The sequence below is a fragment of the Etheostoma spectabile genome, chromosome 12, assembly GCF_008692095.1.
Source record: "Etheostoma spectabile isolate EspeVRDwgs_2016 chromosome 12, UIUC_Espe_1.0, whole genome shotgun sequence".
NCBI lineage: Eukaryota > Metazoa > Chordata > Actinopteri > Perciformes > Percidae > Etheostoma > Etheostoma spectabile.
In genome coordinates, this window is record NC_045744.1 from 24,737,573 (window position 1) to 24,762,236 (window position 24,664).

Consider the following 24,664-nt stretch of genomic DNA (forward strand, 5'->3'; position numbering starts at 1 on the left):
AGACGGACGCGAGGGACAGACGCTACAGAAGTCCAGCGTTGACGCGAGGACGGACGCAGAGGGCTGACGCAGAGAGACGGACGAGAGCGACAGAAGCCGAGCGTCTCAGAGGCGACTCAGACGAGACGACGAAGAGCATCGTAGCACCGAAGGCACCCGATACAGGCTGTCTTCAGTGAAGCATCTGGAGGCTACTTCAGGAGCTGGAGAGTCATCCGTCAGCACTGAGGGAGGGCAGTTGAGTGCGACGACTGTGTGAGGATTCGTAGCATCTCGAGGAACTTGCAGATCTGCTAGAGCAAGTGCTCCATTAGCTACACCTTTGGTGGCTAGCTTTCAGCAAGCTACAGGAACCACTCGTTAAGGAGGTACTTACGCGTACAGAAGTCTCTCGTTTGCATCTCGTTAGCATCTCGGAGGCTACTTAGACGTACAGAAGTCTCATCGTTAGCATCTCGGAGGCTACTTCAGACGTTACAGAAGTCTCCGTTAGCATCTCGGAGGCTACGCGTACAGAAGTCTCTCGTTAGCTTTCCTACATCCGGAGGCTACTTCATGACGCTACAGAAGTCCTCGTTAGCATCTCGTTAGCATCTCGGAGGCTACTTCAGACGCTACAGAAGTCTCTCGTTAGCATCTGTTAGCATCTCGGAGGCTACTTAGACGTCTACAGAAGTCTCTCGTTAGCATCTCGTTAGCATCTCGGAGGCTACTTCAGACGATACAGAAGTCTCTCGTTAGCATCTCGAGGCTACTTCAGACGCTACAGAAGTCTCTCGTTAGCATCTTGTTAGCATCTGTTAGCATCTCTTTAGCATCTCGGAGGCTACTTCAGACGTTACAGAAGTCTCTCGTTAAAATCTCGGAAGTAGCCTCCGAGATGCTAACAAGATGCTAACTTTAGCATAGATAGCTGCAACGTTTCTGAAATGATTTCCATCTTCTGTTATTGTTCGTAACGAGAAAACTTTATTATTTCATGGATTTCACAAATTTCAGTATGACAGTTGTGTCGTAAACCGTTTTATCTGAGCATGCGCGACTCACATCGGGAGTGACACTCCCGAGGTACCAGGTGCTCTTGAGCAAGGCACCGTACCCCACTCAACCGCTCAGGGCACTGGTCCAACACTGGCATCCCCCCCCACGCTGACATCTCTCCATTAGTGCTGATAGGTCCTGTGTGTGTGTTGTGTGTGTATGTGTGGTGTATGTGTGTGTGGTTTTGTGTGTGTGGTGTGTGTGTGTGTGTATGTGTGTGTGTAGGTGGTGTGTGTGTGTGTCTCGGTGTGTGTGTGTGTCTCGGTGTGTGTGTGTTGTGTGTGTGTGTGTGGTGTGTGTGTTGTGTGTTTGTGTGTGTATGTGTGTGTGTGTTGTGTGTTGTGTGTGTGTTGTGTGGTGTGTGTGTGTGGTATGTGGGTGTGTGTGGTGTGTGTGTGTGTGTGTGTGTGTGTGTGTGTGTGTGGTGTGTGTGTGTGTGTGGGTGTGTGTGTGTGGGTGTGTGGTGTGGTGTGTGTGTGTGTGTGTGTGTGTGGTGTGTGTGTGTGTATGTGTGTGTATGTTGTGTTGTGTGTATGTGTGTGTGGTGTGGTGTGTGTGTGTGTGTATTGTGTGTGTGTGTGTGTGTGTGTGTGTGTGGTGTGTGTGTGTGTGGGTGTGTGTGTGTGTGTTGTGTGTGTGGGGTGTGTGTGTGTGTGTGTGTGGTGTGTTGTGTGTGTGTGTGTGTGTGTATTTCAGGCCTGTGTGTAGTGATTTCTAACAGAAAACAGAGTGTAAATTCAAATTAAAATCCACTAAACTGACAAATTAAATGAATCAAATTAACAGAGTTGTCACCCTCACCTCCGTCAGACATGCTGCTGCCCTTCTCCTCCATCTCCTGCTTCACCTTCTCCAGCTCCTCGCTGATCTGAAACAGAGAAACAACAGAATGGGGCTCCGTAGACTCCCATTCATCTTGACCCCGATCCCCCCCTAGTGGAACTCTGGTGGAACTGCAACCAGATCTGGTCCAATGGGGATAAACAGGGCGTGACGGGCCGTGTAGTGATATGAGAACGCGTGATGCGTTCACTGACCTCTGCCAGGACTCTGGTCCTCTCAGTCACCCCCCCGCTGGCCTGCTGGTAGCGCTCCTTCGCCTGGTGGAGAACACAGGTTTGTTACCATTTACTGAGCCTCCGTCTTAAACTGACACTTTCACCAGACGCTTGGTAATATACAAATAAAATGGATAATAGATCATTTTAATTCTATAGTTTATAGCTGACTTCCTATTGGCTGTTGAACAGGAGACGTCTCTTACGTCCTAAAACCAGCCTCTGGAGACTCCACAAGTTGACTTCTCTATTGGCTGTTGAACAGGAGACATCTCTTACGTCCTAAAACCAGCCTCTGGAGACTCCACCAGCTGACTTCCTATTGGCTGTTGAACAGCAGACGTCTCTTACGTCCTAAAACCAGCCTCTGGAGACTCCACCAGCTGACTTCCTATTGGCTGTTGAACAGCAGACGTCTCTTACGTCCTAAAACCAGCCTCTGGAGACTCCACCAGCTGACTTCCTATTGGCTGTTGAACAGCAGACGTCTCTTACGTCCTAAAACCAGCCTCTGGAGACTCCACCAGCTGACTTCCTATTGGCTGTTGAACAGCAGACGTCTCTTACGTCCTAAAACCAGCCTCTGGAGACTCCACCAGCTGACTTCCTATTGGCTGTAGAAACAGGAGATGTCTCTTTCGTCCTAAAACCAGCCTCTGGAGACTCCACCAGCTGACTTCCTATTGGCTGTAGAAACAGGAGACGTCTCTTTCGTCCTAAAACCAGCCTCTGAAGACTCCACCAGTTGACTTCTCTATTGGCTGTTGAACAGGAGACATCTCTTACGTCCTAAAACTAGCCTCTGGAGACTCCACCAGCTGACTTCCTATTGGCTGTAGAAACAGGAGATGTCTCTTACGTCCTAAAACCAGCCTCTGGAGACTCCACCAGTTGACTTCTCTATTGGCTGTTGAACAGGAGACGTCTCTTACGTCCTAAAACCAGCCTCTGGAGACTCCACCAGTTGACTTCCTATTGGCTGTTGAACAGGAGACGTCTCTTACGTCCTAAAACCAGCCTGGAGACTCCACCAGCTGACTTCCTATTGGCTGTAGAAACAGAGACGTCTCTTCGTCCTAAACCAGCCTCTGGAGACTCCACCAGCTGACTTCTCTATTGGGCTGTGTGAACAGCAGACGTCTCTTACGTCCTAAAACCAGCCTCTGGAGACTCCACCAGCTGACTTCCTACTGGCTGTTGAACAGGAGACGTCTCTTTCATCCTAAAACCAGCCTCTGGAGACTCCACCAGCTGACTTCCTATTGGCTCTTGGACAGGAGACATCTCTTACGTCCTAAAACCAGCCTCTGGAGACTCCACCAGCTGACTTCCTATTGGCTGTTGAGACAGGAGACTCTCTTCTCCTAAAACCAGCCTCTGGAGACTCCACCAGCTGACTTCTCTATTGGCTGTTGAAAACAGGAGACGTCTCTTTACGTCCTAAAACCAGCCTCTGGAGACTCCACCAGCTGACTTCCTATTGGCTGTTGAACAGCAAGTCTCTTTAGTCCTAAAACCAGCCTCTGGAGACTCCACCAGCTGACTTCCTATTGGCTGTTGAACAGCAAAAGTCTCTTACTAGTCCGAAAACCAGCCTCTGGAGACTCCACCAGCTGACTTCCTATTGGCTGTTGAACAGCAAAAGTCTCTTACGTCCTAAAACCAGCCTCTGGAGACTCCACCAGCTGACTTCCTATTGGCTGTTGAACAGCAAAAGTCTCTTACGTCCTAAAACCAGCCTCTGGAGACTCCACCAGCTGACTTCCTATTGGCTGTTGAACAGGAGACGTATCTTACGTCCTAAAACCAGCCTCTGGAGACTCCACCAGCTGACTTCCTATTGGCTGTTGAACAGGAGACATCTCTTACGTCCTAAAACCAGCCTCTGGAGACTCCACCAGCTGACTTCCTATTGGCTGTTGAACAGGAGACGTCTCTTACGTCCTAAAACCAGCCTCTGGAGACTCCACCAGCTGACTTCCTATTGGCTGTTGAACAGGAAAAGTACTCTTACGTCCTAAACCAGCCTCTGGAGACTCCACCAGCTGACTTCCTATTGGCTGTTGAACAGGAGACTATCTTACGTCCTAAAACCAGCCTCTGGAGACTCCACCAGCTGACTTCCTATTGGCTGTTGAACAGGAGACATCTCTTACGTCCTAAAACCAGCCTCTGGAGACTCCACCAGCTGACTTTCCTATGGCTGTTCAACAGGAGACATCTGCTAACGTCCTAAAACTAGCCTCTGGATACTCCCCAGCACATCTAATGCCCATGTTCAATAAGTGTTCATTTTCTGCATGATCTGGTCGAACTTTGGGGTTGTACAGTAAATACTTTAGTTTCATTTCCAGACACGTCTAATAAGAGAACAACAGATTTCTGTTTTCACTGTTTCCTGAAACCTTAAAACCCTGAGTTGAAGTTTACGCCTTGGTTCACCTGCGAGCTTGCTGACGTGCGACTCCTGGATCAGATGCTCCAGCTGGTTGTTGATGTACTTCTCTCTGCTGCCCACCTTCTCCAGAGTCTTCCCGATGTCCTCCTGCAGTTTGTCCAGGTAGCTCTGCGGAGACATGACAGGAGACAGCACAGGACTGAAGATTAAAAAAGGATGTTTTCCGTATCGTTGGAGGAGAATTCTGCTGTCGTTTTTAACTCTCAGTCCATCAATTTCTTCCTATGTTTTCATTTCTGCTGAATTTCAGGAGACTTGAGTGTTGTTGAGTAACAACGAGCCGTTTCTAAATGGACTGTTTCCTGGAAGAGACGTAAAATTACAAAAAAAATTACAGTCCGACCGATATATCGGCGGGCCAATATTGTCAGCCGATATATCCGATATTAGCCCTACTGCTAACGTTTGGTGAATTTAGGAGAAAATCTACAGACACAAATAGACAAAGTGTAGTAAAATAAACAACTAAGTGTGTATTAGGATGTTGTTTTTCCACCACTAGTCTAAAATAAGACCTGATATGGAAGCTGCACGTTGAACGCACCTTGGCCTCTTTGAGCGAGGACTTGATCCCGTCTTTGTGTTGATGCATCTGGTCCACGTGGATCCTCCAGTCCTGTAGACCAACACACACACACACACACACACACACACACATAAAAACAAGTTATGGAAAATAGACAACAGCAGCAACTGCTGGGAAACTGCAGGTTGTAAATCCTTCAAAACAGCAGATTTCATCCTGAGCTTCATGATATTTATTGGTATTTGATTTAATGCCTTGGTTAAATTGACAGAAACATATTGTTAACATCATATCCACAGCTGATCTGTGACAATATCTTAATTACACATTTTGCTTTGTGCCAAATCTGCACTTGCCCGATGCTTTTTAGTAAGGGTGTGACGAGATCAAAACGTGACGAGATTTCTCGTCGAGGTGACAAGTCGTCTCGTGAGGCGATGTGACGTCAGCGTGATGGAGCGTGAAATTACTACTGAAGATCCCCCGCCACTTTTAAATCATTTGTGTGGCAACATTTTGGTTTTCCTGCGGAAATGATAAACGGCGAAAGAGTGACAGACAAGACGAACACAATATGTAAACATTGTAAGAAAAAAATGCCGTATACCCAGAGGTGGGTAGTAACGAGGTACATTTACTCCGTTACATTTACTTGAGTAAGTTTTTGAAAAAATTGTACTTCTAGGAGTAGTTTTAAATCACTATACTTTTACTTGTACTTGAGTAGATTAGTGAAGAAGAAGCTGTCTTACTCCGATACATTAGGTTACAAATGAGCTCGTTACTCGTTACCACGCGTCATTGTTTTTACCCCCGCGTACGTCTCATTTTAACGTTTTATTTTGACAGAGAGAGAGAGTCTTCCGCTGAAGGCTCTACCACGTGACTGTGCTTACCAATCACACGTCGTTGTTCAGTCACGTGACCATACTCGGTTCAGCAGCGCGACAGGTTAGCTTTACAGTCGTAGCAAAGCAAAGACGTTCAGAATCATACGTCGCCAAGGCACGCAGACCCCCCCCCCCCCCCCCCCGCCTCATAGTGAAAGCGTTGTTACCTTTTAGAAAAGTGGAAACAAATGGACATGCGAGCGTTCAACACTCACATCTAACCTGAGGAGACGTACGGTGGTTCTAACCTGAGGCGACGTACGGTTGGTTCTAACCTGAGGAGACGTAGCGGTGGTTCTAACCTGAGGAGACGTAGCGGTGGTTCTAACTGAGGAGACGTAGCGTTTGGTTCTACCTGAGAGACGTAGCGGTGGTTCTAACCTGAGGAGACGTAGCGGTGTTCTCAACCTGAGGAACGTAGCGGTGGTTCTAACCTGAGAGAACGTAGCGGTGGTTCTAACCTGAGGAGACGTAGCGGTGGTTCTAACCTGAGGAGACGTAGCGGTGGTTCTAACCTGGGAGACGTAGCGGTGGTTCTAACCTGAGGAGACGTAGCGTGGTTGTAGTTTCTGCTGGAGAGGTGGATGTTTGTCTTTTGGTTACATACAGTATGTTTTACACTGCAGCATCCATCAAAATTTGATGTGACAAGTCTCTCAGTAAGCCTATTTGTAATTAATAAATTAATTTTAATTTATTTTTATTGATTGGATGAACTATAATTTGCCTAAAGATGATTATTTTGTATTTTTGTCGGTCTGATTGATGCTTGTGTTGAGAAATAAATCAGACGTTACTCAACAGGTACTCACTACTTGAGTAGTTTTTTCATCAAGTACTTTTTTACTCTTACTCAAGTAATTATTTGGACGACTACTTTTACTTTTACTTGAGTCATATTACTCTGAAGTAACAGTACTTTTACTTGAGTACAATTTTTGGCTACTCTACCCACCTCTGCGTATACCGCGGCTAACACGAGCACTATGCAAACACGCTTCCAGCACCACCACAGCTCTCTACTAACTACTGCCCCCGCGACGAGAACATTAAAAGGGCAAACAACTGTAAAAGCCTTTGCATCTCTGCCACCGGTAAGTAGAGACATAGTTACTGCCCAAAGGTCTCAACTGCTGCCAGAAACAGCCGACATGCTGATATTCTTGAAAAAGAACATGACTTATATCTCAGGCTGTTCTGTGTAGTTTCTCTCTTTTTCATGCTTGAAGAAAAAAATTGTTTCTGTTTGCACTTGTAGTTTTGAGAGAGCAGTACTTTGGTTATTGATACACCTACTGTTTGCATTTACAGTGTGATTTTTCTGTTATTTACACATTTATTTTATTTATACTGTTTATTTTTTTATGTTCGGTTTGTGGAAAGGAGTCAGATTCCTCGTGTGAAACTGTCACGGGGCAGAAGCCGGTTGGTAGAGTTTATACAAAACATTTTGCAGCGTTTGCGCGTCCTTTTACTGCATAGAATTCATTAAAATAGTAAAAAAAAAAAAAAAAAAGTTAAATAACATTCATCATTAATAGTTGATTTCAAAATGCACCTAGATTGATTTGCACTTTGTGATTTTTCAGTTGAATAAAAAAACTATTTTCTCATTCATATATTTCATCGAGGATTTCTTTAAATTTTTTTTAAAAATCTCGTCTCGTTCTCGGGAACCCAACCTCGTGATGTGTCTCGTCTCGTGGAGGAAGCGTCTCGTCACACCCCTACTTTTTAGAGACGCTCCGACACCGATACCAGAATCTAAAAGCCTCCGATACTACAGCCAGACCGATATTATCGGCCAATATCGGGCATTTCCCAAACTATCGGCATCAGCGTTTATAATGGCCGATAATAAATACATTTTCATAAAATAAAATGAAAAACGCCCTTCAACCGTGTTGAGTGTTTGCGCTGCGTTTGTCCACCAGGGGGCGCTGGTGTTGACTTCCTGTCGACCTGCAACTCTGTTTTTCTGGGTTGATATTTTAACATTTTGTTGTTCTTTTTCTCGTTTTTTTTGTCAATTTTATTTCTATTTTTTATCACTTTTTGTGACTTCTTTTAATTATGTTTTAGTCAATTTTTTAAAGTTTTTTTTACATCGTATTTTTTTTTTTTATAGTTTTTGATGTTTTTTTGTCACTTTTTTCTGATTTTTTTGGGGTCACTTTTTCAGCGTTTAAAAATGAACGTTTTTGTAGGTTTTTTTTTCCAACATTCGTCACTTTTTTCGGCGCTCTTTTATCATGGTTCTGAAACAGAAAGTTTTTGTAAGCGGGTCAAATCCGAGGACAACAGGAAGGTCAAGTTTCATATGAATTTTTATTTATCACAACTTTAATTTATTTTGATGTTTCTCTGTTCTGTTGTGACAGTAAAAAAAAAATAAAAAATGTAAAGATCTTTTTTTGGGGGCTTTTCCACCTTTATTTGATAGGAGAAAGGGGGGCGAGAGGGGGAAGTAGATGCATGAAATCCTCGCAGGTCGGATTCAAACCCTGGACCTCTGCATCGAGGCACAAACCTAAAAGTATACGTGCGCCTGCTCTACCCACTGAGCCAACCCGGCCACAACAAGACAACCGCATTTGTCCCAATCTAACGCCCAAGATTTGTCATTTTGTCCAAATCCACATTCATTTAAATCCCCTTTTCTGTGGATATCCTTGCATAATCTCCCCCCCTCCGTACCAACGTCCTATCAGACTCTCTTGACTCAGAACATGAGGCTTTTTACTGAATCTGTCTGGGTGACAAGCACAGACGTGTGTTTGGATCCAGTGTGATTTCGTGTGAGTATTTTAAGAATCCAGCTCTGGTCTTGGGCAGAGAAGTTTACATTTTCAGTGCATGAATGAACGCCACCTAAAAATACCTAACCCTGGTGTTGTCAAACTAACCCGGGACTTATTTGGGGTTTTAAAAACAATTCTGAAATAACATTTTCCTTCATAATCTATTAACAAATATCGTCTTTATCTCCATATCCAACAGCTGAGATAACATCTATGTTTAGGGAATGCATCAGTCTCTACTAGCACACTATTAAACATGGAAGTGGGGTTTTATCATAAGGTTATAATTCATGTTAAAAATCCACTATGGAAACAACATAAGTGTCATATCCAGAATAATGTTCTGAGTCAGGAATACATGTTTATCACAGGAAATAAGGAAAGGACGCTGATCTCAGGTAGAAAACATGGAACTTGGACCATTTTTCTTCTTGTAAAAATTTGAAATGGGTCAATTCGACCTGAATACCGTACGAGGGTTAAACATTTACACCACAACTAATTACAAGATAGATATTTATTGATCCAACCAAAATGGGAAATTACAGTGTTCCAGCTGCAAAATCAGTCACACAGCTCAGAATATAAATATAATGAAATACCAGGATACAACATACATTACATACATACAATATAGATGGAATAATAATAGGATATAATACAAGAACAAATGTTTGAATATACACAAGTTGTGAATACAAAAATGTGCAAGTGCTTAACTAGTAATGATAAATATGCAGATAAACCTGTTGTGCAGGTTGCATTAGTGCAGTATTGTGATGTCAGAGTCTTATCAGCACCCAGTGATGAATTGTTAAAGTTTTATTGGCTATGGTAGCCATGCGACATGTCAATGTACATCCCATAATGATTGATTGACAGCTGATCTCTGAGCAGTGAATAACCAGGTCTCAGAAACAAACATGGAGGCAAAATGGACGCCAAATTTAACCGTTAAAAGATTTTTTTAATAAAAATGTTTAGTATTTTTTTCAGTTCATCTTTAAAAAGACTTCTGTCTATTTCAGTTGACACAACTCAGCCGTGTCTTTGTAATAATTGAACCAGAGTCCAGCGTGGAGCGGCTGAGTGAACGTGGTCTGGACTCTGTGGAGGAGGGTCATGGTGTCACCAGAGACGCTGTAGAAGGACAGGACACCTGCACCGTGATCCAGGTACACTCCCACTCTGGAGGACCAAGGCCCTGAGACGGGGGTCTGGACATTGTTGTGCAGAAAGGTGTAACTCATGTTGCCGCAATACAACGCCCAAGACTTATCATTTCCCCCGAACACACATTCGCTGGACCTCCCGGCTCTGCTGATGGTCTCGTATGCGACTGCTACGTTACCCGGTCTCCTTCTCCAGTCCACCTCCCAGTAACAACGTCCAGTCAGAGTCTCTCTACTCAGGACCTGCCAGAGATCTGTGAATCTGTCTGGGTGACTGGCATAAGGCTGTTGCTCAATCGTTACCGTGGCTTTTCTTTCCCCCCCGTATAACAGCAGATATTTGTTCACCGTGTTTGGATCCAGTGTGATCTCACGTGAGTATTTTAAGAATTCAGCTTTGGTCTCGGGCTCTTGTGTCTCTCTGCCCTGGATGTGTTGTTGAATCTTCAACTTCCTCGGCTTCACGGCGACTTCAGCTGACGCCGAGACGGTTTCACGGCCTTCACGTGTGTCCAGAGAGCAGATGTTCTCCTCAAGACCCTTGGAGGGCTCCACCAGCTTGTGTTTCTTGAATGTCTCTGATTCATAATGAGGCTGAAGGTGTTTCTCACAGAAAGAAGCCACACACACCAGACAGGACTTGATGGCTTTGAGTCGTCTCCCGGTGCAGACATCACAGGCCACGTCTTCAGGTCCAGCATAGCAGTGATCAGCAGGAGCGGCCTGGAGTCCGGTCTTCTTCAGCTCCTCCACTAAATCTGCTAACATGGTGCTTTTAACCAGGACAGGCCTCGGTGTGAAGGTCTCCCTGCACTGAGGACAGCTGTAGATGCACTCACGGTCCTCTTTGTCCCAGTGGGCTTTAACACAGTTCATGCAGTAGCTGTGTCCACAGGGAATAGTCACCGGGTCCTGCAGGAGATCCAGGCAGATGGAGCAAGAAATTCTTTCCTGGTCCAGTTGAATGCTTCTCTGCGCCATGTCACCTCTCTGCGACACCTGTCTGACTGTGACTTACCTGTGACTCTTATAAAAAGGTGTTGAATGGCTTAACAACACTGGGAGGAGTTATCAAGCTTTTCTACATTCTCATGCAAAATGAAAACCTGTTCCACATCTAAAAACACAACTCAGGTATTGGTAATAGCTCCATGTTTCCCCGACTCATTATAAACATATCTAAGAGTCTTTATACTATTTTGACTGGTTTTGCTTTGTGTTTATAAAGTACGGCAGTATATAGTATTATATTCAGCTGTTACTCTGAATATTAATTCAAAGTTTCTCCTTATATTTCAACCCTGAACTCACTTATTTTTTGCCAGCCTTAGAGCCAGACCATCACAAATGGGGGTCCCGTGCAGGGCTGTAGTACTCAAGTCCGGTCTTAGACTCGAGTCCAGACCCGAGACTGTTTATCTATGGTCTCGGACTTGTCTCGATCTCGCTGGTATTTGGACTCGGACTTGTCTCGGACTTCCTACTATTTGGACTCGGACTTGTCTCGGTCTCGCTAGTATTTGGTCTCGGACATGTCTCGGACTCGCTAGTATTTGGACTCGGACTTGTCTCGGTCTCTGGTCTTGCCCAATATGGCTTCTGGTCTGGACCGAGTCCAGGTGTCTTTATTATGTTGATAATAATATTGGAGGGAAAGTGAAACCCAAAATGATTGTCTTGATACTGTCATGCATAAGACCTTTATTCTGTCCTGGACTCGGTCTTGACTCAGACTCAAACCTCTTTGGACTTGGTCTTGGACTCGACTAGTCCTGGTCTTGGACTTGTCTTGGCCTCGACTAAGGTGGTCTTGACTGCAGCCCTAGTCCCGGGTTCAACCCCCATTCGTTACAGTCTGGCTCAAGGCCGGCAACATAAAGGGAGGACCACACACACACACACACACACACACACACACACACACACACACACACACACCACACAACACACACACACACACACACCCACACACACACACACACACACACACACACACACACACACACACACACCACCAAAGTAGTTCATGTAACTCCCACAACTAAGCCATAAGCTAACTAAATCTTTTCTCTAGATATAATTAATTTTGACTTACAGGCGTTTGAGACCACGGACCATGATATGTGAAATAATTAGAGTTTCTTATCACAACAAGGTGTTTGTGAATGGATCCTGCCAGATATTGCACTTCATGCCATGTTGGTTTACAACCATCATCATCATTTTATCTGAAGGGGAAGGAACGAGGAAATAGAGAAATTACTGTAAACAGAGCGGAGCTTGATGTGTTTGACAGCAGGAGGAAGAGGAGGAGGAGGAGGAGGAGGAAGAGTTGTCAAGCTTTTCTACATTCCAGTAACCAACTCAACATCTTTTTATTTCTATTTTTAAATGTAAAATACTTCTTGTATTCGTTATAATTTGATGGCCCTATGTTTCTCTAACACGTCCTGAAAGTCTGGCGGGTTTTCTTTTACTGGTCAGAAACACAGAGATTTTTTTTTTAAATAGCATCACAAGACTTGAGACACGAGTTTGGACTTTGTTGTTATAAAAGATATATCCGCTAACAACATCCAGTCGGACTCTCGTAAGATTCAGCTTATTTGACATTATGCAACACAGGGAAGCAGAAGTTATTTTTTACCTTCTGTGTAATTTTAACTGTTTAAGTCATTTAACAGTATCCTAACCAGGGGCGTAGCTACGTGCATGTGTGTGTGCACGTGAGCAGTGAAATCGTGGCTCGTTATTCAACCACTGTTCCCACAGTGGCACGTTTACATACTTCAAATCAACATTAAATTTATGATAAAGGGCTAAAAATAAAAAACACATGGAGAACATGACAATACAAAATAAAAAAAAATAAAAACAAGAAGGAAAAAGGGCAAGAGTTCAATCAAAAGCTCTCCTAAAAAGGTGGCTTTTCAGGCCACGCCTTACTATAAAACGGGGCGACCGCTAGCTCACCCAATGGGAGCGTGCGCCCCATGTGGGCCGGGTCTTTTGCAGTGGCACGGGTTCAAGTCAGACCTGCGCCCCTTAACTGCGTGTCCTCCCCCATCTCTCTCCCCCCGCCTTTCCTGTCTGTCCATTGTCACTTTAATAAAATACCCCAAAAACAATCTTTAAAAAAAGATTTTTTTTGCTGTCTTTTTGTCTTCACTAGTTAACAGTTAGGTAGCTACAGGCTCCGGAGCTAACGCCCGTCACTCTCTCACTCGCTGTACCACACACTCCGTGCCGTAACCAGAATATGCCCGTGCTTCAGACTTAGTCCACTGACGCACGTTGGAGGCTACGCAATGATCCTGACTAAGAAACTCACGTTTTACAGTGTGTTCTGGGGACAGGCAGCTAGCAGATAGTGAGGAGATGTTTTTTACAGTGTGTTCTGGGGACAGGCAGCTAGCAGATAGTGAGATGTTTTTTACAGTGTGTTCAGGGGACAGGCAGCTAGCAGATAGTGAGATGTTTTTTACAGTGTGTTCAGGGGACAGGCAGCTAGCAGATAGTGAGGAGATGTTTTTTACAGTGTGTTCAGGGACAGGCAGCTAGCAGATAGTGAGGAGATGTTTTTTTACAGTGTGTTCTGGGGACAGGCAGCTAGCAGATAGTGAGGAGATGTTTTTTTACAGTGTGTTCTGGGACAGCAGCTAGCAGATAGTGAGGAGATGTTTTTTACAGTGTGTTCTGGGGACAGGCAGCCAGCAGATAGTGAGATGTTTTTTACAGTGTGTTCTGAGGACAGGCAGCTAGCAGATAGTGAGATGTTTTTACAGTGGTTCTGGGGACAGGCAGCTAGCAGTAGTGAGATATTTTTTACAGTGTGTTCAGGGGACAGGCAGCTAGCAGATAGTGAGATGTTTTTTTCAGCGTGTTCAGGGGACAGGCAGCTAGCAGATAGTGAGATGTTTTTTTAACAGTGTGTTCAGGTGACAGGCAGCTAGCAGATAGTGAGATGTTTTTACAGTGTGTTCTGGGGACAGGCAGCTAGCAGATAGTGAGGAGATGTTTTTACAGTGTGTTCCAGGGGACAGGCAGCTAGAGAGTTTAAGTGGAGGCAAGATGTGTATTTTTTACAGTGTGTTCAGGGGACAGCAGCTAGCAGATGTGAGATGTTTTTACAGTTGTTCAGGGGCAGGCAGCTAGCAGATATGAGATGTTTTTACAGTGTTCTGGGAAGCTAGCACTAGTGAGAGTTTACAGGTATCCAGGGACAGAGCTAGCAGATGTGGATGTTTTTACAGTATGTTCAGGGGACAGCAGCCAGCAATAGTGAGATGTTTTTACAGTGTGTCCAGGGGACAGGTAGCTAGCAGATAGTGAGATGTTTTTACAGTGTGTTCTGGGGACAGGCAGCTAGCAGATAGTGAATGTTTTTTACAGTGTGTTCAGGGGACAGGCAGCTAGCAGATAGTGAGATGTTTTTACAGTGTGTTCGGGGACAGGCAGCTAGCAGATAGTGAGGATGTTTTTACAGTGTGTTCTGGGGACAGGCAGCAAGCAGATAGTGAGGAGATGTTTTTTTACAGTGTGTTCTGGGGACAGGCAGCTAGCAGATAGTGAGGAGATGTTTTTTACAGTGTGTTCTGGGGACAGGCAGCTAGCAGATAGTGAGGAGATGTTTTTTACAGTGTGTTCAGGGGACAGGCAGCTAGATACTTCCTTAAAGCAGCCCTTGAAACTTCTTGATAATTTACCTTTGAGTAAAACCAAAGCTGCAGCTTTTTTAGAGTGTTGTTGTTGTTGTTTTGTGCTTTTGAGGCACCTTCACAATAAGAGCGCGTACCTTGTTGTCTGTCCTGACGGTGACTTTGAGTTGCGCCAGGACTCGCTCCACCTCCAGGTTCCACTCTGCTGCATCCACCGTGGACTCAAGGATCTCGTCCGGCTTGGAGGACGGTTCCACTTCCTGTCAGAGAACAAACAACATGGCCGCACAATGTATCGCTTTTTTTTTTTGCTGTGAAAACAATCAAATGACAAAATAAGATACAAACATACTGAAAGTACACATTTGTCCACCAAGGATGAATTTCAAGAAAGAGACTTCAGATCAGTATTAGGGACCACTAAGGTCTATATAAAGAACTTCAGATACAGATTAAGGACCACTAAGGGCTATACCAAAGAGACTTCATATACAGTATTTGGGACCACTAAGGTCTATATAAAGAGACTTCAGATACAGTATTAGGGACCCTAAGGTCTATATAAAGACTTCAGATACAGTATTGGACCACTAAGGTCTATATAAAAGAGACTTCAGATACAGTATTAGGGACCACTAAGGTCTATATAAAGAGACTTCAATACAGTATTAGGGACCACTAAGGTCTATATAAAGAGACTTTTTAATACAGTATTGGGGACCACTAAGTCTATATAAAGAGACTTTTGATACATATTAGGGAACCACTAAGGTCTATATAAAGAGACTTTAGATACAGTATTAGGGACCACTAAAGGGCTATATAAAGAGACTTCAGATCCCAGTATTAGGGGACCACTAAGGTCTATATAAAAGAGACTTCAGAAAACATATTAAAGGGGGCCACTAAGGTCTATATAAAAGAGACTTCAGATACAGTTTAAGGACCACTAAGGTCTAAAATAAAAGAACTTCAGATACAGTATTAGGGACCACTAAGGTCTATACAAAAGACTTCAGATACAGTATTAGGACCACTAAGGTCCCATATAAAGAGACTTCAGATACAGTATTAGGGACCACTAAGGTCTATATAAAGAGACTTCGATACAGTATTAGGGGACCACTAAGGTCTTATAAAAAGACTTCAATACGTATTAGGGACCACTAAAAGGGTTTTATAAAGAACTTTGATACATATTTGGGGCCCCCCAAGGTCTATATAAAAAGACTTCAATACTTTAGGGACCCAAGGCTATATAAAGAGACTTCAATACAGTTTAGGCCCTAAGTCATATAAAGAGACTTCGAACAGTATTAGGACCCACTAAGGGCTATATAAGAACTTCAATCAGTATTAGGGGCCACTAAGGTCTTATAAAAACTTCTACATATTAGGGCCACTAAGGCTATATAAGAGACTTCATACAGTATTTGGGACCACAAAGGTTTTAAAGAGACTTTATACAGTATTGGGACCCTAAGGTTTATATAAAAAAAAACTTAGATCATTAGGGGGCCTAAACCTATAAAAGAGACTTCGATACAGTATTAGGGGGCCCCTAAGGGGCTTATAAAAGACCAGATACGTATTAGGGACCCCTAAGGTCTATATAAAAAGACTTCAGATCAGTATTAGGGACCACTAAGGTCTATATAAAGAGACTTCAGATACAGTATTAGGGGACCACTAAGGTCTATATAAAGAGACTCAGATACAGTATTAGGACCACTAAGGTCTATATAAAAGACTTCAGATACAGTATTAGGGGACCACTAAGGTCTATATAAAAGAGACTTCAGATACAGTATAAGGGACCACTAAGGTCTATATAAAGAGACTTCAGATACAGTATTAGGGGACCACTAAGGTCTATATAAAAGAGACTTCAGATACAGTAATTGGGGACAATTGCTTCATCATCATCATCATCAAGTGTTGCAGAATGAACGTTCATCACACCCAAAGTCTTTGAATGCATCACATCTCCAGGTGAACTTACAGTGTGAGTGGTTCGTAACTTCAGGGTCTCCAGGTCCATCACGTTCTCCTCCTCATCATCAGGCTCCTCCTGAGATTACACAACAGATACTTAGGAGCTTAAAGGTGCAGTAGGTAAAACTTATAAAACTAACTTGCTGTCATATTTGCTGAAACTGACCCTATGTTCCAGAAGAACTACATGAATTATGTAATTTAACCCTTGTGTATGGATGGATAGATGGATGGATAGGTGGATGGATGGATAGGTGGATGGATAGGTGGATGGATGGATGGATGGATAGGTGGATGGATAGGTGGATGGATAGGTGGATGGATGGATGGATGGATAGGTGGATGGATAGGTGGATGGATGGATGATGGATGGTGGATGGGTGAAGATGGATGGATGGATAGATAGATAGATGGATGGATGGATAGATAGATGGATGATGGATAGATGGATGATGGATAGATGGATGGATGGATAGATAGATATAGATAGATAGATAGATGGATAGATGGATGGATGGATGGATGGATGGGTGGATGGATGGATGGGTGGATGAAGATGATAAATGGATGGATGGATGAAGATATGGATGAAGATGGATGGATGGATGGGTGGATGAAGATATGGATGAAGATGGATGGATGGGTGGATGAAGATATGGATGAAGATGGATGGATTGATGGAGAACAAAGGGACTTATAACACCCTGCGGTGACCCTGATGTTACATATATTTTTTAGAGAAGAGGACTGGTGGTTACAGTTAAATGAAGCTGGGACACCTACGATCATCTCCTCCTCTACTTTGCTGAGTGTGAGCTCTGCGTCGTCCTCGACAACAGACTCTTCTTCTGTGGTTTCTGTTGGGTAGTTTGGTCTGGGGAGAAGAGAAAGGACAGGAAGTCAAAAAGACAGGAGCACAATCAGCTTCTCCTCGATCAAAAGACAAAGGCAGATCCATCGGCAAAGGTATGACTGACCGACTTCAGGGCTGTAACTAGGGATTATTGGGGATTATTAGGGAAACTAGGAAACGTTATCGCAATTTTCATATCGTGCGGCCCTAATGTAAAGATAACATGAATTACAAAGAAACTCTAATTCTCCCATTTTAAATTCATCTTTACAGCTCGATATCTGAATGTGACCTGATGTCCAAATCCAAACTGTGAAGGCTTTTGAGAAAGAACGCAGAGAGAGAGAGAGGAGAAGAGAGAGAAAGAGATAGATATATAGAGAATATATATATAGACAGAGAGAGATAGAGAGACAGAGAGAGAGAGAAGAGACAGAGAGAGAGAGAGACAGAGAGAGAGAGACAGAGAGAGAGACAGAGAGAGAGAGAGAGAGAGAGAGAGAGAGAGAGAGAGAGAGAGAGAGAGAGAGACAGAGAGACAGAGACAGAGAGAGAGAGAGACAGAGAGAGAAGAGAGACAGAGACAGAGAGAGATAGAGAGACAGAGAGAGAGAAGAGACAGAGAGAGAGAGAGACAGAGAGAGAAGAACAAGAGAGAGGAAGAGAGTAGAGAGAGAGACATAAGAGAGAGACAGAGAGAGAGAGAGACAGAGAGAGAGACAGAGAAGAGAGAGACAGAGAAGAGATACGAGAACAGAGAAGATAGCATAGAGAGATAGAGACAGAGAGAGAAGAACAGATAGAGAGTAGACAAGAAGAAGAGACAGAGAGAGAGAGAGACAGAGAATAGAGAGAACAGAGATAAGAGAACAGAGAGAGAGAGAATTGTAGATAGTAGATAAATAGATAGAGAAATGAGAGATAGATAGATAGATAGATATTTATTGATCACAAAAAAAGGGATATTCTAGTGTTCCAGCAGCAAAATCAGTCTCACAGCACAGAATATAAATATAAATGAAATACTAGGATACTATATACATGAAATAATAATAGGATACAATACAAGAACTAATATTTGAATATATACAAGATGGGAAAGCAAAGTGTGCAACTGCTTAAATAGTACGCTAACATGTAAATAACCCTAAAGTAGTGCAGGTTGCACTAGTGCAGCACTGTGGAGGGAAGTGAATTAGTGAATCAGTGAATCAGTGAATCAGTGAATCAGTGAATCAGTGAATTAGTGAATTAGTGAATCAGTGAATCAGTGAATCAGTGAATTAGTCCTCAAGGATAAAGCATAAATGAGAAATGTCTCCTACCTTCTGAAGGAGAAGCCCCTCCTCTTCAGAGCCTCCTCAGCCAGCCGGTCCAGCACGAAGCAGACGTGTTCCCCTGAACCGGACTTCAGCTTGGAGGGCGGGAAGTCCACCTTGACCCCCTGAGGGACACAGGGACGAGACCAATGAGTCCCGGACAGTCTCAAAGCTGCAGAACAGCGGCTAACAACGAGGAGTCTTTAACCCTCGGGTTGTCTTCCCGTCAAAATTGAAAAATCAACACTTTTTTTGAGGCTTTTAATCAACGTTTTTCAACTTTTTCTTAAATACTTAATATTCTGCAATATCTTGCAATTTATGACCTTTTTTCCAGCTTCTAATTATTCCCAATTTTCTAATGACGTCCCCAAAAGGAAACTTCTCAACATCTGTTTCATCTAAAAAGAAGTTCATATCACTTCAATGTTATCGCTGCAGAACGGGACAAACTGACCAACACATATATAATAAATAATATATAATAACAGACCCATACTTGACGTCTGTGTATCAGTAACAGTATTGACCCCACCCCCAGTTTCCAGAAAATCCACCAAAGTTACAGCCTTGACCCTTAATAGTTAGTCTTAACACACATCTGAGAGTTAACCCTCATGTTTTTCCTCGGGGCAAATTTGACCCCCCCCCCCCCCCCCCCAAAAAAAAAAATAAGTGCTGAAACTGTCAACATAAGAAATATCAAATAACTGGAAAAAAACATCTGAAAAACGAACCCAAAATATTGAAAAAATGACAAAAATTGTCGTAAAAAGCAATAATAGGGTTGATTTTTGTTTTTTTTGAAGACTTTTAAAAAGCACCTTACTACGGTGTTTCCTTTAGGATTTTGTTTAGCCATGCAGCATGCATCCAGCGGGTATGTCCGAATATCCACTTTACGCCAGAAAAGGGAGAGGACGTATTGCTCCACCACAGCTATAGCCTTGACTCTAAATATCTAGTCTTAACACACACATCTGAGAGTTAAGCGCCACTCACGAAGGCCCTGAGCTCTGCCAGGATGTTGGCCACGGTGGCGTTGGGCTCGTCGTACTCCTGGGGCTCGGGGAACGGCCTCCCCGCCTCGTTGATGAGCCACGCCGCGATGATGGTGAACATGAAGAACTGCTCGCCCGAGTTGAACGCCAGATACGGACTGGAGACAAAGTAATGCCTGGTGGTAGGGGACAAGACGGGAGAGATCAGACAGGGTTGGACAGCCAGGGGGAGGGTTTTCTCTAGTACTGGTCTTTCAGTAGCTTCGGTTCCTAACCCTCATGTTGTCCCATGTGTCCCCATGTTGCCCTCATGTTGTCCCCATGTTGCCCTCCTGTTGTCCCCATGTTGTCCCCATGTTGCCCTCATGTTGTCCCCATGTTGCCCTCATGTTGCCCCAGTTCCCCCATGTTGCCCTCAGTTGCCTCATTTGCCCCATGTTGCCATCCTGTTGGCCCTCATGTTGTCCCCTGTGCCCTCATGTTGTCCCCATGTTGCCTCATGTTGTCCCAGTGGCCTAAATGTGTCCCTCATGTTGCCCTCTTTGCCCTATTTTGTCCCCTGTTGTCCCCATGTTGCCCTCATGTTTCCTCAGGCCCTCATGTTGATCCATTTTGCCCCCTTTCACCATGTTGCCCCCATGTTGCCCCCATGTTGCCCTCATGTTGCCCTCATTTGTCCTCAGGTTGTCCCATGTGTCCCCATGTTGCCCCATTTGCCCTCATTTTTGCCCTCTGTTGTCCTCATTTTGGGTCCCCATTTTGTCCCCATGTTGTCCTCTGTTGCCTCATGTTGACCCATGTTGTCCCCAGTGTCCCCTTTGTTGTCCTCAGTTGTCCTCGTGTTTCCCCGTGTTCCCTCGTTTTGCCCCCGTGTTGCCCCCTGTTGTCCCCGTGTTGTCCCCGTTTGTCCCCATGTTGTCCCCAGGGTTGCCCTTTGGGTAAAATTGACCCGTTGTCCTATATCAATGTTTTTTTTTAAACTACCCAAGTGTAATTACCCCAAATAAAATAATGCTCTTTGGCAAGTACAATTCTCTACTTTCCATCAACCAGGGCTGTAGTACTCTAGTCTGGTCTTGGACTCGAGTCCGGACTCAAGACCGTTTTTCTATGGTCTCGGACTTGTCTCTGTCTCTGCCACTGGTCTTGCCCAACATGGCTTCTGGTCTGGACCGAGTCCAGGTGTCTTTAATATGTTGATAATAATATTGGAGGGAAAGTGAAACCCAAAATGATTGTCTTGATACTGTCATGTATAAGACCTTTATTCTGTCCTGGACTCGGTCTTGTCCTGGTCTTGGACTTGACTAAGGTGGTCTAGACTACAGCCCTGCTATCAACTATCAAGTGTACACCCCCCCCCATGTTAAAATACAAGGGGTATACCCATGTTAAATTCCCATTGAGGCAGACAGATTTTTATTATTAATCTTTTTCTTTTTTTAATTAAGGCATTAAGACCAATTTCTTCCTCTTTTTATTCAACTTTAGCCTGGGGTCATATATTTATGAGCCCACTGGTTTCTCCAAACGGAATTTTTGGGTGTTTTCACAGTCCCCCCTTTCGTTAATTTTTGCAGCCCTCCCGTTATACTGCGAGGTAAATTTTTCACCCGGGCATTTTTTTTCATTTGGTTTGGCCCCGAACTTCCTCCTCCTTGTATTTAAGCACCTTCAGCTTCTCCGGGGACACTCCCTCCCCGAAGAGTGGGGCGGGGGCCCCGGGGCCCCGGTCCCCTCATCCCCCCGTCTACCTCGCCGCCATCCCCTGGCCCGCCAGTCACACAGCCTAAATGTGTAAAATAAAAATCCCGAAACAGTTTTCCCGGGGTTCATTAGCCACCTACTAGCCCCCTAGCTACCCGATTTTTTTAGCCCTCCCCCGTTGGGCCAAGGGAAACCCAGCGCTGACGCTACGGCTATGTGGCTAACGTTTTCGCCCGGAAATCATTTTTAAAAACTTTCCCTTCTGACTCCCTCGTTTATGAAATTTTTTACATTTTTGCCCTTTTTAAGGTTCTACGGGTAAAAACCCCAAAATCCGACCAATTTTTTGGTAATTGCAGCCCCCTTAAAAAAACAACCCCGGTAGCCGTTAAATCCCCTTGCAGGGACTAACAAAACCACGTCAACGGTTTTCCCGGGTTCGAAAACTTTAAACCCCCCTTGGGTCGGCCCCCCTGGGGGCTAGTACTCGTTTTCCTTCGTTATTGGATTGTTTTGGGTTTTGGCGGGAGGTTGGGGATTTGGTTTTGGATTTCTGATGAATACCCCGGTACGCCCCAAAAAAAGGCCGAGTAAAGGGGGAGTAAAGGGGAAAATGCCTTCCCCTTTAACCCTTGCTCCAGCGCCTAAAATAGCTAGCAAAGTTTTCTTCCGTTTTACCGCAGAATAAAAGGGCCCTTTTTTTATTTTCCCCTGCTGGTTAAAACCCAAAAAATAAAAACCCATCAACACGCAATTTTTTAAGTAAGATATCAAGAAATTTTTTTGTTATTTCTTAAGCTATTAGAACATTACGATCCCAAAAGGGGGTTTTTTAGCACCTTCCCAAAAAAGTGTCAGGGGGGCAGAAAGGAAAAAAAAACAAACAAAAAAAAAAAACAGAACCCAATGCCAAAGAACTGTCTATTTAATCTATTTTGGTTTTAATGAAATACTACATACTTTTTTAGGAAAAATTTTGGTAGGGACATTTACTCCTAAAGCTGTTTTGGATGAAGCATGAAAATACTTGTAATGGGGGAGTATATATTACTCAGGGGCCCGCAGTTCCCCTTGGGGGTTTGGGCCCCCAACGGTGGGTCAGGGGGACTTTAAAATCCACTCACCAGGCTTTGTACCACCCGTTCTGTTTTGCCTTTATAAAGGGAAAAAAAAAAATGCACAGTATCGTTCTTGAAGTTGTTAAAAGACAATTTTTTCGTTATGAAAAAATCAATAAAACTCCAAGGGGGCCCAACGGCCCCCCTCCCCCACCCAGGATCTCCACCCCCCCACCTTTTAGAGGAAAATATATAAAAGACGTCTTCTTATTCTGTCTTCCACCTCTATCATCATCATCCATCTCCCCATCCACCCCTCCATCCCTTATATTTTTTTTTTTTTTTTTTTAATTTTAAAATTTTATTATTTCCCCCCTCCATCTTTTCAATCTTTATCCCTCATCCATCCCCCTCTTCCTTTTCCCCCCCTCTACATCCCCCTCTATCCATCCATCCATCATACTATCCATCTCCATAACCATCCCTCCTCCACCATCCTCACCATCCTATTTCCTATCCCTCAACCTCCATCCCCCTATCCCCACCATCATCACTACCCTCACTATCATCTATCCTCTCCATATCCCCTTCCACCTTTTCCCCACCAAACATCCCCCATAACCCCGTCCCTCCATCTTCCCTCCCCCTATCCCCTATCCTCTCCATAACCTCCACCCCCCCCCACCGTCCATCCATCCATCCAACCACCTCCATCTCCATATACCTTTCCCTCCACCTCCATCCATTCCCAAAACCACCCTCCCTCATCTAATCTAATCCTGTCCATCCCCCCATTACTACTATTCATACACCTATACTTCCCCCATCCCTCCCCCCCACCCCTCCATCCATCCATCCTCCCCCATCCCCCATCAAACCCAGGAAATGGGGAGAAATTGTTGAAAACCCGAACAACATTTGGGAATAACAAACCCCAAGGAATCCTAATTGTCATTGCTTTTGTCACCACAGACAAACGGCTCCAACTTAAACCCCAAAAAGGGGTTTTTTTCTTTATCTTTTTCACATAAGTAAAAACCTAAATCATTCTCCCTTTTTACGTTTGCTGTATCAAGCTCTGACTCATCCTTCCATACATTTTATTACTACACAATTTTTATATATATACACAGGATTTATTCCCCCTAACCTGCCCCTTACCCCCATGAACAGTACGAACAAAAGGGCCTTTTTTTGTGAATTTTTTTTTAATAATTTTTGTCCCCCACCCCCCCTCGGGCAAACCGGGGGGAACGGGGGGGCGGGGGGGTGCTTTTTTTTTCTGCCTGTTTGGGCTACTCCCAGTGGACTTCCCGCTCCGCTGAGGAGCTCACTAACAACCCTCGCCTCAAACGGGGGGGATGTAATCACCAAAACCAACACCGGGGTGGATACACGCAACAAAGGGGGTATTCACACTTTTGGGGCATTGAACCAATTTAACTAAAAATTTTTTAGTAACTACGCAAAATTTTTGGGCATTACTGTGAATTCTTTTTTCGTAAAGGACCCACTCCCTTTCTATTTTATGTATTTTTTGGGATGCTTTGACTACTGTATTTTTATTTCTTTTTTCTTTTGTTCGCTGTCTGTTTTTCTTCCGTCTTTCTGACGTTCTGTCTCGTCTTTCCTTCTATCTTTCTACTGTCTTTTATATCTGTCTCTGTCTTTCTTCTGCTATCTTTCTATCTGTCTTTTAATCGTCTCGGGCTTTCCTGCTAATCTTTCTCTCTGTCTTTATATCTACTCTGTCTTTCCTTCTATCTTTCTATCTGTCTTTTATATCTGTCTCTGTCTTTCCTTCTATCTTTCTATCTGTCTTTTATATCTGTCTCTGTCTGTCTTTTTTCTTTCTGTCGTTCTGTCTTTCTAACGTTCTGTCTCTTTCTTTCTGTATAGATACAGTAGTTTACTGCACTATTTACATGTACTATAGTGCCTATATTGGGATTTCAACTGTAAAACGTAGACTACTGTGCAGGAGTGTAGACAAAACCACCTTTAGTTGAGTCCAAGACAAGTCCAAGACCAGGACTAGTCGAGTCCAAGACAAGACCCAGTCCAAAAAGGTTTGAGTTTGAGTCAAGACCGAGACCAAAGAGGTTTGAGTCTGAGTCAAGACCGAGT

General features: G+C 44.0%; 2 protein-coding genes and 1 long non-coding RNA gene across 3 annotated transcripts in view; 1 reads left to right on the forward strand and 2 right to left on the reverse strand.

Annotated features, from left to right (window-relative positions):
- LOC116699608 (uncharacterized) overlaps positions 1-5,785 on the forward strand; it is a 23,899-nt gene extending 18,114 nt beyond the window's left edge. Inside the window, exons 3-4 of the long non-coding RNA XR_004334464.1 lie at positions 4,818-4,821; positions 5,775-5,785. This is a non-coding gene — a long non-coding RNA (uncharacterized LOC116699608). The remainder of the gene's footprint in view (positions 1-4,817; positions 4,822-5,774) is intronic.
- ift57 (intraflagellar transport 57 homolog (Chlamydomonas)) overlaps positions 1-21,755 on the reverse strand; it is a 26,102-nt gene extending 4,347 nt beyond the window's left edge. The window contains exons 1-10 of the mRNA XM_032532269.1: positions 21,396-21,755; positions 19,774-19,957; positions 18,778-18,896; positions 17,383-17,473; positions 16,607-16,675; positions 14,742-14,864; positions 5,102-5,173; positions 4,532-4,665; positions 2,079-2,150; positions 1,843-1,909 (exon numbers count right to left, since the gene is read on the reverse strand). Coding sequence (XP_032388160.1) covers positions 2,105-2,150; positions 4,532-4,665; positions 5,102-5,173; positions 14,742-14,864; positions 16,607-16,675; positions 17,383-17,473; positions 18,778-18,896; positions 19,774-19,957; positions 21,396-21,403 — 846 coding nt within the window. The 5' untranslated portion in view covers positions 21,404-21,755 and the 3' untranslated portion in view covers positions 1,843-1,909; positions 2,079-2,104. The remainder of the gene's footprint in view (positions 1-1,842; positions 1,910-2,078; positions 2,151-4,531; positions 4,666-5,101; positions 5,174-14,741; positions 14,865-16,606; positions 16,676-17,382; positions 17,474-18,777; positions 18,897-19,773; positions 19,958-21,395) is intronic.
- LOC116699599 (tripartite motif-containing protein 16-like protein) lies at positions 9,521-11,422 on the reverse strand. Its single transcript, XM_032532267.1, has one exon. It carries the CDS (start codon positions 10,925-10,927, stop codon positions 9,794-9,796), a length of 1,134 nt encoding a protein of 377 aa, XP_032388158.1. The 5' UTR covers positions 10,928-11,422; the 3' UTR covers positions 9,521-9,793.
- Positions 21,756-24,664: the final 2,909 nt, after the last annotated feature.

Bases quoted from the DNA above. Each gene is read 5' to 3' on its own strand.
- LOC116699599 (XM_032532267.1), bottom strand. From the start codon at position 10,927: ATGGCGCAGAGAAGCATTCAACTGGACCAGGAAAGAATTTCTTGCTCC.